Raw genomic sequence first — 18735 nt, forward strand, 5'->3', positions numbered from 1 at the left:
ATACATCAGAGGGTGACCTCAAGTGTTTTTATGTCTAGTTAACAGAAAGAGTAGGAGTATAAGCCATGTTTGCTCAGCAGCAGCTTTATATTAAAGGTTGTAGCTTTAGTATTTTAGCTTTTATATAAACCCCTGTTTCACCCCCTGCTATGTGCCTATTGTGAAGAGGGAAGCTGTGACCACTAGAAGTATTGTAGTAGGTGGTCGGAGGAGGCTTTAGTGGAACTACAGGGTTGTTTTGAGGTGACAGACTGGGAGACACTCTGTGAGCCTCACGCTGAGGACACCAGTGGGCTTACTGAGTGTGTCACTCACTACATAACCTTCTGCACCAGCTCCATTGTCCCAGCACGGACACATTGCACCATTGCTGCCTCTCCTCCACCATTCACTTCTACTCGTGACCAGATTCAAAGACAAAGGAGAAGACTCCAGTCAAGCACGTCTGCTGGACCAGACCAGATGAGTCCTGTGTCCTCAAGGCCTGTCCCACCCAGCTTTGTGGAGTCTTTTATAAATTGTTCATGTTGAGTTTGCCATATTCAGAAGTTTTATGATGACTCTGCAGTGGTTGGATGTATCAGTGTGTCATGGTCCGACAACTGAAGTTTAACAACTTTTCTGCATCAGGATTAAAGTCAGAATGAAAATCCTCTATTTTCTCTTCTTTTGCTTCTTGTCAGGTGAGGACTGATGATCTTAATGTTGCTCTTTAACTTTAATTTTAACTAAAAACATACTTAACTTTATAAAACACCTCATGAAATACATATATTTACTAGAGCTGGATATCTTTAGACCGGTCTTGGTCTCGAGACCACTTTTACGTGGTCTCGCTGTCTCAGTCTCGCTGTCTCAGCTCGACATAGTGGTCGGGAGATTTGGAGTCAACAGTATCCATGACACACAACATAACATTCGATAATGTGTCATCCGCAAAAGCATCAGCTCTAAGAGCCGTGCTTAGAGAGTGCTTTGTAGTGAATCAGGAGAGTAGACTCCCACTGAGCGAGAGCCGGCTCCTCACTTAATTTCCTTTTGCTGCTCAGCTCTCACACAGTGGCTCAGCTGTGCTCCAATCCCTCCATATTGTGGCCAATCACATGCGAGGATATAGGATAATATCAATGTGTGAAAAACAGAGAGGGTGAGATACGTGACAGTCAAGTGGAGCATGCGTCTGTCCTCTCAGTAAGTGAGTGAGACAGTAGACAGCAGTGAGGAGGGCTGTGTGAAAGCAAGAACACAAAAATATGCCTGAAACCCGTAAACGAAGCAGCATCTGGCTGCAGTTTAAAGACTTTTTGTCTTGGTCTTGGTTCAATCTTGACTACAAGTCTAATATTTACATACACTAAATAATGTTGTGATTATCCATCTTGTTTTAAATGTATTAATATTATTTTTCATCTGACAGGTCCAGCTGGGCTCGTCAAGGCAAAACATAATATTTGGTCTGCAGCTGAAGGATTTAATGGCACGTTTAACTGCAACTTATCTTTGTCTGGAAGCACAAAGTTCTTCTGTGAGGAAAAATGTGAGCGAGCAGAAGATATCCTCATTAAAACACATGGAAGCACAGCTCAGAGTGGCAGATACAGCATGAAGTATAAAGATGGATCTCCAAGAAGAAGAATTGTGTTTTTAAGCTTCTCACAAATGATCAAGTCTGACTCAGGAATGTACAGGTGTGGTTTGGGAAGATCTTGTTTTGTGGAGACCCCCCAGGTCTAATTTAGTAATGTGGACCACTTTTAGATCAACCTGTTTAATCAATAAATACAAGCACGATTTACCTGTTATTCCACTTAAGTGTCCATGTTATATGGCATGTGACAACTGTACTAAGATAACGTTTTAGCACCTCAGTGTGAAGCCTACAATAATATTCAATGATTTATTGATTCAAATTTAGACTCTGCTAAAACTGAGTTTTACACCACCTCCAACTATCAAAGTCTAAAGCAAAATCTTGCTTTTGTTCAGATTTTCTTTTCTCTATAACTGATTTTGAGCATCAGTATCATGGTTTATATCATGATTTAAATAGATAAAATCTACTAATTTAATTCGTATGATGGAGAGCAACAGAAGAAATGTTTGACCTAAAAAGTTGATGATCTTCCAAGAGTGTCATCATGCTAAAAAGAAGTTAGTCACCTTTTTTATATACAGGCTCATCTTCTAGCTGTGAGTCCTGAGAAATGCCCCCAAAAATAAGACAAATGAAAAAAACAAAAACATTTGCACTCATACCGGTGAACTTCAAGGGTCTATAACGCTGCCCTTTAAGTTCATACTATGAAGGTAACGTTTTGCATGGCTTTATTAAATATGCAACAAAAAAGTTTTGATTTTATCTTAGTCTCTGTCTCAGTGTCTGTCTCTTTGTGCATTTAAACCCTTAGTTAGGAGTAAATGTGGATTTTCTGTGGCAAACATGAATGTCAGTTTCTCGGTTTATGAAGGTCACCTTTAACTATGACAGTGCTGAGATACGGACCTCCTGTGAATTTGTCACCATACTAGTGATGAGCAAAGCGAGACTTCGTGAAACATTTGAAGTCTTTGTGCTTGTATTGATGATTCCAAACAATCTGAAACCATCTCCACAGTGTCACCTGCTGGACAATTTGGCTATTGTCACGTCCTGATCATATTCTGTGAAATGGTGACACAGACAAGTTCTGCACAACTTCAAACAAAACCACTTATTAAACTAGACCATCAATAACTGTGATCATCACATGTTTTGGAGAAATCCTCAAACAAACAAGGCACCTTGTCTTCTATTGGATAGTGAAAGTGAGGGCGAAGAGGAAAGTGCAGGAGGGGGGGGGGATGTCCTTTCCTATTGATGTTATTTAATTATTTTCTGTTGATGGTCTTTTTATAACTAAATATGTTGTTAAAGTATTTTTTTTAGAAGTTGGGTAATTAGTGGTACGGTAGAGTACTAAGGTCACATTAATGAAAGGAAAAAAATGAGTCCATTTTGAGATTAAACTTGAAATAGTGTTTTGAGAAAAGTCGAAATGTGGAGATTACAGTTGTTGTTTCAAGCCAGACAAATGCCACAGCAGCTATACCCTCACAAAATGCCTCAGAGAAACAAATCAATCAGCTGGCTTATCGTGTCTTGTGATACAACATGCATCCTCTTCATTGCACAAGGGTGTAAACATCATTATCCTTGCTTCTGTCCATTGCCAGACATTTCATTTTATACAAATCCAGCCAACAAGTTTGTGTCTTTTTTTCCCCTTCTGACCCGATGCAGAAAGAGGCATTTATGTGGCCTCTACTAATTTATATTTTATATATTAATCACAGTGAAAGTGTGTGTGTGTCCTCCCATGCTTAGAAGTCTGGGCGCTTAAGTTAATTTGCCAAGTTTGAATTAGCAACTAAGGAAGAACAAACTTGGAGTACTTGATGTTGAGAAACAGCTCTTGTCTTTTGTGGCTCACTTTGTTGCTGCTGCAGCAGTGGCTGTGACATGAAGTCTGCCTCATGTGTTCAGAGAGCTGCACACTTCACCAAACCTGAAGGAGCTATGTATGTGTGCTTTGCTTTCATATGTGTTTCCACCTCTGGCCACCAGGTGGTGCTCTTTTGTGTTTTCTTTTCAACTGAGTTGTATTTTAGGTCCCGTCAGTGAGGAGACAAACAGATATTTCCAATTTAAACCATTTAAACTGGCTCAAATACAAGACCTCTTTAGTAAATTGGCTCCAAACAGACACTGACAGCAGAGAAGAAAACTGTTCACAGCTTCAAAAACAAACAGTACTGGAATCCACCTGCTGGAAGCGCTGTGAGCTCACTGGACCCAATCAAACAGATTAAAATACTCCTGTGTACTTTCCTCTTTCTTCAATCCTTAACACTTTAGATTATTTTTTTTATCCTACTCTCATTTTCAAAGATGCATTTTTTCATTTATTTACCGATTTTTAATGATTTTGGTTAAATGAATCCAAACGGTCACTTTTAAATACTTTCTAAGAAATAAAATGTTGTATTTACTTCATCCAGTTATGTCAACTGGTTCCACACAACTGGGTTAGTGAAATATAAAATGTATGATACTTTTAATTTGAACAATAAATTTTAAGTACATCTGATAAATCTACTCAACCAAAACAAGCTCTACTGAAACTGTAGGATCAAATCATTTCACCTCCATCAGCAGGAGGGCACACCCCTTTGCCACATCACTAGGAGCTTGTAGCACAGTGCATTCTTCAGTGATGACACCTTTGTCTTCAGGTGAATCTGCAGAGTCTGCTCCTTCATGTCTGACAACATAGACTCCCAAAGTCAGCTGCTCCGTTTCTCTGCTTGCACTAAGATCCACATCCTTAACTTTTTCATATCTCTGTCTCATCAACCACTTGTTCCATATTAAACTCTGATGTAGCTTTAAGACATTTAAAGAAATAATACCAAACAAAAGTGAAACTGAGTGTGAAAAAGCTTCTGTCACTTTTGTTCTTTACATGCTGCATCCTGTTGTGTCCACATTTTTGAAAGATGTCAAAGTTTGGTGGATAAAAAGCAAAGCTGGAGCTGAATTAACTTTGGTGGAAATTGGGGCAAAATTGGAACAAATGTTGTCGTCAGTGCTGGAGAAGTGAAGGCACAAAGCAGAAAGATGTCCCAGGTATGAGGAACGAGCTTCATAGTACAGATCCCAGGAACACGTGATGAGACATGATGATCCAAGTCAAGGTTTTGTTATTGTGTCTAAATAAGAGTGAAGTGAGGTGGAGACACTCTGTATAACTGTGTTTAAAGTCTAATAAAATATGGATCCGTGTTATTTTACACCACTGACTCGTCTGCATTTGTCTCTGCCTGTCAGCCTACATATCACAATAATAACCAAGTAATTAATCACTAAATGGAGACTGTGACAGTGATACAAACTAAACTGCAGCTCATCGTTGTTGTTCTGGATCTTTAACTTTCTTGTTCGTCTCTCATCATCAGTGAAAACAGTCTGACTTATAAAGGCCGTTGTATGGACTGATAACATCCAAAGCAGGTGCAGTGTGACCAAAAGCAGCAGGTCTGTAGATGTTAAACTGGACTGTTAGCCTGTTGCTGTGTGGGTGTTAATCATTAAATGCTGATTATTACACTGACTACACAAAACTACATGAACTACCAGCTTCAACTGATAATTAAAAAAAAGTTTATTAAGTGTATCCTGGCATTTTAATTTTTACTTTTAAATACTTTTTGTTGTTTGATATTTTTTATAGTTTCTTTTTGTGTCCTCTGTAAATGTGATTCTGGAGTTTTGTATTTTAGGTCATCTGTTGTTGTGGGTCTTTGTAAAGATGTTCTCAGTTAGTTCTTGCTTTACTGGTTGTGAAATTGTTTCACATCCTCGCTTTGTTAGCTCAGTGTGCTCTTTCATGTGTTCTTTGTTGTGTTGTACTGTTTACCTGCCTGTATGCTTGGCTTCCTTTACTTCCTGGATTTTTGTTTATTTTATAATTTGGACTCTGATTTAGATTTTTATCAACCAAAGACATGGCTCGTGCTTTCTTTGTGAACTCTGCAGCTTTGCATTTGGCTCCTAACCTGCTCCCTCCACAGTATGACAGTTTTACTGCTGCGGTGACAGTGCCAAGCCAACATCTTCTTAAATAGTCAGAGTGGTGAGGTGGAGAAACAATATCTTGCTCTATAACTATTGTGGTTTCATTCACCACAGTTCTCTGCAGCGGAGCCACAGACCACAGCCAAGCAACGACTGGGTTCTAAGATACTTGTGTACTCAGCTTTATGGTCAGAGACACCAACAGTAAACTGGTTCTTGACTAAAACAGTGACAGCAGGGACTACAGGATCTGGAGACAGAGTGACAGCACAGTAACTCAGGGGAGCAGTCTCAGTAACACATAGGACGAGGAAACCACTGTGAATCCTACCTTAAAAATACCTTCACTCAATTCCAAAGTGCTGATGAGAGAGCATAAAGTCCAAAGCTACGATGACATTGGGCCTCAATACTGGTAGCAGCAGACAGGATTTGCTTTCACTCTTTTTGTCATGGATTACAGGTCACAAAGGACTCAAATGCAAGACTTGCTCAAACAGTTCAGTGTATTTATTTACAGTGACGCACAATTCAAACAGATTAACAAGTGAAGGTCCTGGGCCTCCACACAATTTGACAAATCAACTCAGATCCAGAGCTTCTGTCCCAAAAACACAATCAGCTCATTGCTTTCCAGTCTCCCCAACAGAATCAGCATACAGGGAAACTGGAGCTAAGTCTTTCTCACAAAGGCAAGTAGGACAGGGTCATCAGTCCCACACATACTAAAAGTCTGCCACTATCTCAAGCATCCACAAACGAGGACATCGGGAATAGGTGCGTAATTACTCCAGGTGCTTGAAGGTGGAAAAAGAGGAAGGTTCTAAGCTTAAGTTTTTCCTTGCTGTGATCAGGTGACCCTCAATCCTTTTTAATTATGCTGCCATAGGTCTAGACTGCTGGGGCTTCCCATGATGCACTAAGTGTTTCTTCTTTACTTGAATTTTTCCCTCACTATGTGTTTACACACCCCTATGCATTTAATCATTAGAGATGATTAATCTCTGGCTCTCTTCCCCAACAAGTTGCAGCAGAAACTTAAAAAGGAATTTTTCCTCCCCACTGTTACCTGGTCATGTGATTGTTGGTGCATTCTCTATGTTATTGTAGGTTCTTTGTCTTACAATCTAAAGCATGTTGAGCAGACTGTTTTTATGTTATGTTGCTGTAGAAATAAAATAGAACTGAACTGAATGTGTGTCACATAGGTGCACTGTGCTGTGCATTTATTAGCTTATTCCAGTAGAAACAACAGCTGCAGTGTGTGATCTCAGGTGGTATGATATTCATGACATTTTTACATTCAGGGTCACTTTTAATTAAATTCAAAGCATGGCTCACGTGACAGGAGAGTTACTTTTATAATCTCACACAAATGGTTCAGGACAGAAAGTCTGATCACTCAGTTAATCATATACAGTAACTAAAAACAAGACAACAGTCTAGTTAATTGAAGTTTGCCACTCTCAGCATGGTTATATTCAGTCTTTCTGCTCTGCATTGATTTTACATGTTGATTTTGGATCTAAATTAGAGCAGGAGTGGGAAACTCCAGGCCTGAAGGGCTGGTGTCCTGCAGGTTTTAGATCTCACCCTTGTTCAACACACCTCTGGAGAACTTCAAGGCACATAGAGGAATTAGGTAAGCTATTTAAATGAGCTGTGTTGGATCAAGGACACATCTCAAACCTGCAGGACAGCGGCCCTGAGGCCTGGGGTTCCCCACCCCTGTGTTAGAGGAACAGTGAGCGGGATTTCCATAAGAGTAACAGGGAAGGAATTCAAAATAAATAATAAATAAATCAGAATCTTGCATTAGCAACCCAATAAATAAAAGACATTTACCGAAAATATAGCATGCATCATATATTACACAATGTAGCAGTCTGGATTGTGTGGTGTCTCTTTAGGACAGCCTAAGCTAAAGTTTAATGCTGTTTGGGAGAAAACAACATAATTTCAAATATTTATTTCAATGATTTCTGTGAATTATTCATTTTAATTAGATATAATTATAAAATTCCTTACTGACAGTGAAATTTAACACAATCAACAAATAAATCTGTTTAGATGATGAGTCAGAGGGTGTGATCCAGGTTAATGATATAATCAGGAACGGGCTTACTGGTTTGCTGACAGTTGCCATGAGCAGTTACTGATGTTTCAGTGTAGGACAACCTGAATTTACATAACCGGTTTTCAACAAGTAGTGACTGAGTTAAATGAAGCAATCAAAACAAGCCGGGAAGCTGATTGTAGACATTTTCACACAGTTTCAGTTTTCTCTCCATTGTTTATTCACTGAGCAGCTTTCAGATGTGGTGGAATAGAGACTCCCATCATGGATGTGCACCCAACAAATATGCAGCATCTGTGTGACACTGTCATGTCAATATGGATCAAAATCTCTGAGGAATATTAATACAGAAACTTGGAACTCTGAGTTATAATAAAATGCCCAGTGAGTGTGAAATATAAAAACATTTTAAACAGATAAAATAAATGCACTGTAAACCCGAATAAGTTACCAGAACTCAAAAAAATTGAGGCAATCGATTGCCTCAATTTTTTAAAGTTGATCAACTCAAAAGTCAAATTTTTCCAGAACACAAAAGTTTGGATTACATGGTACTTGTATCTTTTGAGAATTATCAACTCAAATATTTGCAGTTAATATGACTGAAAGTTTCAAGTTTACAAATTCAAAGGAATAAGTTCACAGAACTTATAAAAAATAAGTACACAACCACAACATTTTTTATGTTAACAACACTCAAATGTTTATTAGTTTGTGTTGTCATTATTTTAAGTACACGTTAGTCAAATATGTTGATTACTTGATACTTAAAAACATGTGACCCAAAACTTAAAATTTTTGAGGCAATTGATTGCCTCAATTACACTGAGTATCGGTAACTTAATATGCAAAAGTCATAAACATCTGCCATTGAACAGTATCTTGCCTGCTCCCTTTTAGCACATTATGTTGAAATTAAATACATTTTTAAAAAAAATATTAAATAAATTAAAAATAATTAACAAAAACATTTATAAATTAAAATAAGTAGACCAAAAATTGTTTAGTCAGGAAAACTGTCAGTAATAAAAAATAATGCCAAATAATAATAAATAATATCAAAATGTGCTTTTGGCTCTCTGGCTAATATCTGAATAAGGCAACAGGGCAGCAATTTGAGTGAATTACAATGCTATTTGTTTTACATTAACCAGTATCAAACAGTGAAATTTAGGTCATCTTGTGCAGCCCACAATGTTTTAGAAATAGTATTACGAAAAACATTAAAACATACAAATACAAAACATTAGTGTTGCTTTGCATTATGTTAATGAGAACAAAGGCACGTTGTATAGTTTGGACCTATTGGCTGAACACCTGTAGAGTAATGCAATAACGTTTTGAGGCATTATTTAGATAAAAGGAGAGCACTTTGAACTAGCCTTTTATAATGCTTCACCCTGCATCCTTCTTTCAGATGAGTTCCTACATAACCAAGTCATTCTTGAGGGTCTGTAACCTGGGTGACAGTTTACCACTTTCTAGACCAAGTAAAATCTTTTGAGTAAATTCTAAAGTGTTGGTCAGGGCTTTGAGGTAGCTGAGGTGAAGTGCATAGATCAGTCCAAACATTACCAGGAAGGCTTCACCAAATCTGGGGAGACTGACCATGGCATCACTTTCAATGACGACAGAGATTTTCACAGGTTGGTAGTGAACTGGACTTGTCGTGTCATGGTCACTGATGACAGTGAAGAGGGCCACTTCAACACCATCAAGCTCCAACTCATCAGATTCGTCCTGAATGAATGAAAAAGAGATACTAATCACAATCTAACCCAAGAAATACAACAAACGACATATAATTTCTCATTTTACCAACTCCCGTTGAGATCCAATACCTCTTTTACAAGGGAGACCTGGGTCTCACTGTAAGAGGTGAAAAACAGAAGATCCATGTTCTGCACACATAAATCAGCTAATTCACCAGAGAATCAAGTGGTGTGAGATAGACTGAAACTAAGCTAAAGGAAATACACAGGAAAATGTTTTACTAAACATCTTATCACTTTCAACAAAACACCAATTCAGTTCATTCGTAGTGAGGAGACAGAAAAGACCATACATGGAAACCGTATGGGTAGACTAAACAAAGGTAAGTCCAAACAGTGCATCCAAATACATGTTTGTACTTTGATGCACTGTTTATATACACAGTAGTATCTGTTAAATACTTAAGGACACTCACAGTGCAGGTTCTGAAAAATCCAGAGACATCCTCACGCAGATAGACAGGAAGGGCGTGGAGAACAGTAGTGTGCTTGGTGTGGATATCATGGATTTCCTATTGCCAGATAAAAACAGAATTGTATATACTGGTGAGTTTACTCAACAACAACAACAACAACAGTCAAATCAGAACATATGTCCACAAAGTCAGACAAATAGCAAACACAAAGTGGACTAATAGCAAAATTCAAAACGCTCATTTAAATCATTAAACCTGTCCAATGTTCCACTGGTTCAACCTATGAAATGTGTAACAATCTATTATTACCTGTTCATCGTGAATTCTTAGAATTTCAGCCAGGGCATCTGCTGTCTTCCCAGTTTTTGATGCATTCTGTCTGAATAAGGTCATCAGTCGAGGAAGATGGCGGTCAAGTCCAGCGTAGAATGTATTGGGCAGGTTCTGATTTGTAACCCGCTGAAACTCTGCATACAACTACAGCAGAAGGACAATACAGTTCAATTTGAAGAATCTCGCACACCTTTATAAAGCAGCAAAAAGCTGCCACATGAGTAAGAATTACAATTTTCATTTTAAAGAGAGCTGATCCATATTACCTCAGACTCCATTTTTAGAGCAGGCCAGAGGTCCAAGAGCTCCTTCAGTGGCGGGCAGGACATCACTATGGTTTGTCTGCGCAGGGGAAATGTGGTCTCCATCAACTTTCTAATGAGGGGCAGGTTCTTCTCAGCCTTCTTGACTTCTTCAACAATTGCTTGCCTCAACTGGTCAAGGCTTGAAGGATCCTTTCCTTGGGGAAAGTTTGGTTTTTTAGGGGTTTTTAAGACAACTCGAGAGAGAGCGAGAGCGGTGATTGGTAGAAGAATTCACAAACAAAATGAATTACCTGGTATCTTTATCACATCCCCAGTTCTCTTCCTTGACTCGGTCTTAATTCTTGAAGCTGGAACAGAGAGATCCAAAGGCATAAACTGATGAACAATTAAAAAGCATCCAAACGGTGACAAATTATAAATACTTATTGTAATTATACATTTATAATTTTTCCCTGTTAATGATCTTTTCATTTAATCCCCAAAGTGTGAATGCATCTCTAGTCAAGATACTAAAGCCATCGAGCAAATATTACAATACTGAAGACAAGCAGCAGCACTTGAACTTTAACGGCATGGTTAAATTAACAACAACGCCATTTCTACAAACTAAAGCCTTACTGATGAGAGGTTCCCCCAAACATATGTTATTTGAAATTATTTAATGTGCATACACAGTTAATGTCAAAAATGTCAGGCTCCTCATCACTGCTTCTCTCTCCGAACGATTCTGGTTGTTTTGATTGACAGGTTTGTTTTTTAGGACCTTAGTGATCCAAGAGTGCCAATTGGTTGGCAGAAGTTGATTGACAAGTGATTCCACTAATTAGGCAAAGTGAGAGGAGACGATGCGTGTGCAGTGCTCTTTCATTGGCCCTCTAACTCTGGCTTGTGAACAATGTGGCTCGTCAGAGCAGGTGTATTAGAAGGATGAGTTTCATTCTACTGCGTAAAGTGACTGATATATATGTAAAAAAACACCTATCGAGACCGTCGCTCAAACGCCTAATACACCTGCACCACTTATTCGCACATATAGTTTAAAATATAGTGGCTTGAAAGCACTCTCACTGCAGACAGGTATCTCCGCTGTGTAACTGCAGGGACAACCGGCTTGTTTGGACCCAACTATTCTGAGTCATGAGAGGGGGTTTAAAAATTTAGAGAGATTAAAACACTTTGTTTCATAGGCCACCGGGCGCCACCTCTAGAACAAGTAGTATCTAACTTTTTAAACAGCCTGCGACCCTCATTACAATAACTTAATGCTAGCTCTGCAAGCGCAAAGTTTCCTTCGGGGAGAACAGCAAAGCACATAAAAAACACCGACCGGACATTTCTGCTATTCTTTTCGACACGCACCCAAAATACAACTAAATATTCGTATTTTAACAATAAAGTAATATCAACCTTGAAAACTTACTGTAAGTCCAGTGATGCTAGTTGCTGCCGTTAGGTCCAACTTTCTCCAGTCGTCCGTGTTGCCTCTTTGGTGCTGTTTCCCGCCCATATACCTTTACTACTTCTGTGTTTCGTATTTTTTTCCAAATAGCGGCAAACGATCAGTGTATAATGCTCATTAGCGCCGCCTTCCGCTTCGGAGGGTGAATCAGAAATTAACTCGGAATAAAAATTGATTCCTGCAGCTGCTCAACACTTACGGAAAAAATTAAAATATATATATATATATATATATATATATATATATATATATATATATATATATATATATATATATATATATAGGATACATTGATAAACAATGAATATTACAATAAATACATTTTGTCTTCCACTAATGCATTTAAGACTATTTGATTTTACTTATTTGGTGAAACACTTTGAGATTTTATTGTATTTTAGCATGTGCTACATAAATTAAGTTTATTATTAAATCCTACCTACTTGAAACAACAAAAATAACAGAACTTTACCATTCTTATATGTCCTAACTTAACTGTGTTACGTTGTGCTTAAGTTATGATTTTAAGTGATGCTTACTTAATATAGAAATAGTTCAATTCAATCAAAAATTATTAGTTTCATTTGCTCAAAAAGAAGAACATGTTACACGAACTTGACATATTTAAGTTAACAGAACTTTTTAAAGACTTTGAGTATACACTACTTAATCTATTTAATTACTTTGAACATTCGGGTTTACAGTGTGGAGGCGACTGCACTCACCTCCATTTTGCATGGGGTTAATTTGCATAGCAGAGATCTCCAAACTCTTGAATATTCATCACAGGTATAGATGCAGGAAATAATGACGTAAACAAAAACAATTGGCTGCACGGCATGGGGCTGGAGGAGACGCACCAGTTACATCAGGAAGGAGATGAAAAAGCTTGTGAAGTGGTTGAAACTCGTGCAGCAAACAAGAGACTCCTCCCACCAAACATATTTGAGCTGTCCTGCAGGATGGGCCCAACTCACTGGTTCAAAAGACGCCGAGGTGATAATGGTAATAATAACAAGTTCAAATGGATAACGCTCTTCTGTTGTTCTTGTATAATTTGGAGCTCTGAGCTGTTTATTATATAGACTGATGGCAAAGTCTGCATAAAAACAGAATAAGAAATTTGATTTAATTCAAGCACCTACTGAATGATGGCTGTGTACTTGAAGTGAACTCATTTATAATATTGCTTTTTGTATATTATAATAACCTGCTGACTTATGATGCTTAAAACTTACACTGTGATATACACAACATGTTTATAGTATTAACATTGTCAGCTCTTACTCAAAGATGGGTTTTTGTATTTACTGACTGACAGTCAGCAGAGCAGTCTGAGAGTTAACAGATTTTAGTGTTTCCCTTTTCATTTGTTAAAACTACTCTGGATTCAGTGGACTGGATGTTCTTGATTAAACTTTGAACATACAAGTGTCTGTGTTTTTATTTCTATTTTCTTTGCACATCTACTCCAACCTGAGACACCAACTTTTGAGTTCAGATGGCTGGTGTGGGATTGTTGGTGTGGGATGCTTTATAGGAAACAAACTTCAAATAAACTTGGGGAGAGCAGTCCCATTAATTTATTTTTAAGACATGACTTAAACAAAGTGACTGACTTTATCCAGGTTAGTTCAGACCTTCAAACTCATTACCTGAACCCTTGAGTTAGGGTCCTAAAGTAGGAGACCGAGCGAGGCTTCAAATCTAATCAATGAAAGTTTTAAACTGACTGCGTATCTCACAGAGGGCTAGTGTTGTGTAATGAAGATGGAGTAATGTGGTTTTGTTAAAACATGGGAAGCTGGGTTTAAAAATTCAGGGATTAATTTCTTCATACAAACTGTTTCCTGCATTGTTTAAGAGTTTTTAGACTCACAGCAAATTTAAAAAACAGTATTGTAAGTTCTTCTAGATCAAATAAGTGATTCAGATTTCTGTGTTTGTGTTGGCGCTGAAACTGAAGCTGAAACTTCAATTTTAATAAGTCACAGGACATATTAAGTCATCTCCAAGAAGACAGTCTACAGGAAATATTCCCCAAAGACTCCAGACCACAAAAACTAAGTAGTTTCCTTCCAAGACATCAATGTCACAACAGCTACACAAACCTCAGTCAACACAAACAACACAAACTGACTGAATTTCGTTGGTCCTCACTAGTTGGTTTAAATAAACTCAGTAAAAACTAAGTAATGGCAGCTTTTTGTATTCTCCTAAAATCTCTTCATCGTGTGCAGAATATTGTAAGACCCTACGTATATCAGCAAATACCAGCAAACTTTCATTGTAGAAACAGGAACACAAAAACCTAAAGGTACAAACACATCACCTTCTTCCATATAAGCACCACGATGCTCTTAGTGGTTTGTTAGTTGAATGTGAAGTTGTTTCTGATTACAAAGCTCTTGGTACTGTGTGGGACTTCCTCTGAGACGAACACAGGAAGTGTTTAAACCTACTTTCACCTCACAATTTAATTTTGAATGAGACAACGTCACAACCCAACAGACGATCTCACTTTAAAGTGGTGTGACTGACTTGGCTGATTAGTGAACAGTGAAAACTTCTAATCAGTTCACAAAAGGCCGAGTCAAAGGAGTTTCTGAGTCTCTTTTTCCCAAACCTTCTCTGCTCTCATGACACTTCACCAACAGTACAAATACCTATGAAACACTTTGTTTTCACTTTAATTACAAATTAAATAGTTTATTTAATGCTTGGATTCAACAAAAATGAATCAACCATTAATTTCACCTGACCCTGAACTTTTGCAAGTGGAAAAAACAAACAAACACAAAAGAAACAGTTTTCTGTAAAAATGATCGAGTGTGATCAAACTTGAATCTGAAAAATAATATTAAATGTCAAACATTAAGTATTTAATTTTTGTTACATTTTAAAAGTTCAAACCTCGAAGACATTAAGTTTACAGTCATATATGATCAAGAAAGATCAACAATCTTCACATTTCAGAAACTGGAACCAGCTTTAAATGTGACTAAAACAATGATAAAACAATCAATTCTCTAATCATTGACTAACTGATGAATCACTGCAGCTCCAATATATTGTTGCATTTGACAACCCACTACAGCAGCTACAGAATAAAACCACTAACCAGACTGATGACAGATTTCAAACATGCTGAATATGAAGAGTAGTATCATTTAAACTCACATGATTATCAGCCATAAGAACAAATTCAGATTTATATTGATGTAAGGTATATAAATGTAAGTGCAGTTTGAATCAGTGCAATATTATTTTCACACATCAATGGACCACTGAACTTCTCAGCTTCTAAAATGTAAAGCCTCATTCAGAAACTACACAAGTACATATAATGGTCAGGGATCAACATGAACCTGACTTCTCTATTTGACTTTAATCAACTTTGCAGTGACTCCATAAACCAAAAACCCAGATCTGATTACTCCACATAACCGAAGTCCAGCATAGAGCGGCTGGGTGAATGTGGTCTGGACTCTGTGGAGGAGAGTCATGGTTTCAGAGACGCTGTAGAAAGACAGAATACCTGCTCTGTGATCCAGGTACACTCCTACTCTGGAGGACCGAGGACCTGAGAGGACAGTTTGGACATTGTTGTGAAAAAATATATAACTGTTTGTGTCACAATATAATGCCCAAGATTTGTCATTGTTTCCAAATAAACATTCATCGCCCCCCCTGCTCTGCTGATATTCTTGTATGCGACTGCTACACGAACTGCTCCCCCTCTCCACTCCACCTCCCAGTAACAATGTCCAGTCAGACTCTCTCTACTCAGGACCTGAGAACATGCAGTGAATCTGTCTGGATGATCAGAATAAGACTGTTGGAACATAAATGTTACTTTTCTGTTCCCCTCAGATAATAACAGACGTGTGTGTGCTGTGTTTGGATCCAGTGTGATTTCATGTGAACATTTTAAGAATCCAGCTCTGGTCTTTGGCTCTGGTGGTGACAGTAAAACATCCACTTCAGTGACTGTCAGTGAGATGTTTGTCCATTCCTCTCTCAGAATGTCCTGTAGTTTATCTCTGGTCTCTGACACAGCTGCTGTCACATCCTCAAAGTAGCTCAGAGGACGAATATTGATGCTGGATGAGTGTGTAGACTCACTGAGTGCTGACAGTGAGGGGTAGTTGTGTAGAAACTGGTTGTGATCCTCTGTGTGTGAGAGCTGCTCCAGCTCGCCGTCTTTCCTCTTCAGCTCAGCGATCTCCTGCTCCAGCTTCTCCTGAAGCTCTTTGACTCGACTCACTTCAGTTTCCTGCTGGGATCTGACCTGCTGCTTCACATCAGAGCTTCTTTTCTGGATGAGACGGATCAGCTCAGTGAACATCTTCTCACTGTCCTCCACTGCTTTATCAGCAGAGCCATTGATGGCCTCCACCTCCTGTTGAAGTAGCTTCACATCTTTCTCTCGCTCCTGGATTCTCTGCTGGATGTTTAGTCGTCTCACCTCGAGCTCCTTCTGCTTCTCAGTCCTTTCTGCTGCAGCTGGGACTGTTTCATGGCCTTTATGTTCATCCATTGTGCAGAGATAACAGATACTCTGCTGATCAGTACGACAGAAAATCTTCATCACCTCATCATGACGAGAGCAGATGTTCTCCTGGAGCTTCACAGAGGTTTTAACCAGCGTATGCTTTTTAAAAGTTTGAGATTCATAGTGAGGTTGGAGGTGTTTCTCACAGTAAGAGGCCAGACAGACTAAACAGGACTTGATGGCTTTCAGCTTCCTCCCAGTGCAGAAATCACAGGCCACATCTTCAGGTCCAGCATAGCAGTGATCAGCTGGAGCAGCTTGGAGTCCAGTCTTCTTCAGCTGCTCCACTAAAGCTGCAAACATGACGTTTTTCTCCAGGACAGGCCTCGGTATGAAAGTCTTCCTGCACTGAGGGCAGCTGTGGATTCCCTTCCTGTCCTCTTCATCCCAGAAACTTTTAATACAGTTCCTGCAGTAGCTGTGTCCACAGGCTGTAGTCACCGGATGCTTCAGTAGATCCAAACAGATGGAACAAGAGAAGGTTTCTCGGTCCAGCTGAACTCCTTTCTGCGCCATTTCTCCTCTCAGTGTCAGTGACTGTGTGAGTTTCTCTTCCTTAAAACTGAAACTAGTCTGAGCTCTGATCTCAACAACATGTTTCTGCAGTGAATGGAGCCTGTCTTGTTTATCAGGCTATGTCTCATTCCAGGAAGAGGAGCAGTTTGAGAGCGATACTGTGTGTTTCACCCTTTTTTATTTACTGCTCACATAAACTTTTAAGCTTGTTAACACTTTCTTCTATATAAATAAACTTCACTTTAGAAATGTCAGAGTTCTCACTGAAATTATCAAACAGTCCTTCAGTTTCAGTCAATGCAGGAGGATAATGATCCTAAACATACAGATAAGGCAGCCACTGACATGATGCTTATGTTGCATTTAAGGTTATGTTCATTTCAATTGTTTCTCTCCCTCAAACACCATCAGAGGTGAGAGGGTGCAGCAGGTGTCGTAGTTGGTATATGAGGCAGTAAACAAATTAAAGGGTTTTCAAACACATTCAGCTCCACAAAAATGTGATAAATGTTTGACAGAAATAATAAAAAGAAACTCTGATCCTTCTTTAAAAGTTTTTTTCTGTTATTGCGGTCGAGATGATCACAACTTCTACAATCATCTTGAGCAGGGACGTGGCTAAATACTGGTATGTGAGAACCAGTCAATATTAACTCTTTACTGACCAAGTATTATACAGACTGCCTTATTTGGTAATTTTGGCTGTAAAAGGGTCAGAAATCATACTATAAGTGAATGTTTTTACTCCTTTTCTCAGTATAAACTCCACTTTCAATATCTGTCAGTCATTTTACATTATTGTATTGTTATTACAATGGAACAACAGCTTAAAGTGGAAATAAACGGACTCTGTTTTTTTCAGATATTTAGTTAAGTAGAAACTGATATTCAGCAGGAACAAAATGTAACACGACATCAACGTTAAATATGAATTATAATAAATACTTACAAAAACGTTTTTTAGCCTGGGCCACTCAGGTTTTTAAATCTCCAGGCCTTTTTGGGAGGCATTGCCACTTCTCCACACCTGCGTCTCTGCTCCGTGCATCATCAATTCTTACTTGTGATTGGATCATTGTTACTCGTGCTTTCTAATGATGCACCGTAAAGTTTCGTAAAGCATATCTTCTCCTCTTCCAGTAACTGTCTGAATTGTCTCTCTTGCCCAACTGGTCGAGGAGCTACAGTGGTGCAAATCACCCATGGTAACACCTAAGAGGAACTGACTTTTCTGTTTTCAGACAGCAGTAGCTTGTGAACAGTTTGTGCTACCATAATACACCAAATATCTCCGTAAAGTGCAGCTTTTCTTCTTTTCAAAACCTTTCATATTATATTTCTAACACACACAATGACAGAGTTACAGTCATTTAAAGAGCGCATGTAAAATGGGCCCACCAGTGGCTAAACAGAGCGCACTGATATGAATGGCAGCATTTTACAGGATTCATTGTAAACATGGTTAAACAGGATGGTGACACTCCATTGATGTGACAAACTACAAATCTATTCTCCACTCATGACTCTGTGCTGAGTCTGCATAATAAAGGAGGGTTTGTATGAATTAGAAACTTTAATATAAAACATTTCTGTTACCAGTGGCTTCGTGTACAGGTTGATGGAGTGGAGGGTGATTTTCCAGCATCTGTGCTGAATAAAATCCTTTAAGTGCTGGAGGATTTGATGGACTGCCTCTGTGTGATTAACAGAGTGAAATAATGTTTCAT

The 18735-nt window shown here is 38.5% G+C and overlaps 2 protein-coding genes and 1 pseudogene across 3 annotated transcripts in view; 1 reads left to right on the top strand and 2 right to left on the bottom strand.

Moving 5' to 3' along the window:
- Positions 1 to 643: 643 nt before the first annotated feature.
- LOC148103868 (polymeric immunoglobulin receptor-like) overlaps positions 644 to 18735 on the top strand; it is an 89462-nt gene continuing 71370 nt past the window's right edge. Inside the window, exons 1-2 of the mRNA XM_087838229.1 lie at positions 644 to 683; positions 1418 to 1708. Of these exons, the coding sequence (XP_087694355.1) occupies positions 644 to 683; positions 1418 to 1708 (331 nt within the window). The remainder of the gene's footprint in view (positions 684 to 1417; positions 1709 to 18735) is intronic.
- On the bottom strand, positions 8419 to 11984 carry LOC148103869 (uncharacterized). Of its 2 annotated transcripts, XM_087834478.1 has the most exons (6): positions 11899 to 11984; positions 10769 to 10825; positions 10479 to 10672; positions 10189 to 10356; positions 9880 to 9975; positions 8419 to 9431 (listed from the first exon to the last, which is right to left on the bottom strand). In XM_087834478.1, the coding sequence occupies exons 3-6, from the start codon at positions 10578 to 10580 to the stop codon at positions 9117 to 9119; spliced, it is 681 nt and encodes a 226-aa protein (XP_087690604.1). In that variant the 5' UTR covers positions 10581 to 10672; positions 10769 to 10825; positions 11899 to 11984; the 3' UTR covers positions 8419 to 9116. The 2 variants fall into 2 exon arrangements, with proteins under 2 accessions (XP_087690604.1, XP_087690599.1); XM_087834473.1 differs by lacking the exon at positions 11899 to 11984 and having other exon boundaries at positions 10769 to 11249.
- LOC148103870 (tripartite motif-containing protein 16-like) lies at positions 15315 to 17355 on the bottom strand (annotated as a pseudogene).

This window comes from Neolamprologus brichardi, chromosome 3 (genome assembly GCF_056152115.1).
Source record: "Neolamprologus brichardi isolate AB-2024 chromosome 3, ASM5615211v1, whole genome shotgun sequence".
NCBI classification, from domain to species: Eukaryota; Metazoa; Chordata; class Actinopteri; order Cichliformes; family Cichlidae; genus Neolamprologus; species Neolamprologus brichardi.

What these genes read in the sequence shown, in the direction of transcription:
- LOC148103869 (XM_087834473.1), bottom strand. Translation starts at nt 10,949, where the DNA reads ATGAAAAGATCATTAACAGGGAAAAATTATAAATGTATAATTACAATA. An exon ending in CTCTAAAAATGGAGTCTGAG is followed by an intron (nt 10,357 to 10,478) that starts GTAATATGGATC and finishes CTTCTGCTGTAG; the next exon opens with TTGTATGCAGAGTTTCAGCG. An exon ending in GATTTTTCAGAACCTGCACT is followed by an intron (nt 9,432 to 9,879) that starts GTGAGTGTCCTT and finishes TCATTCATTCAG; the next exon opens with GACGAATCTGATGAGTTGGA.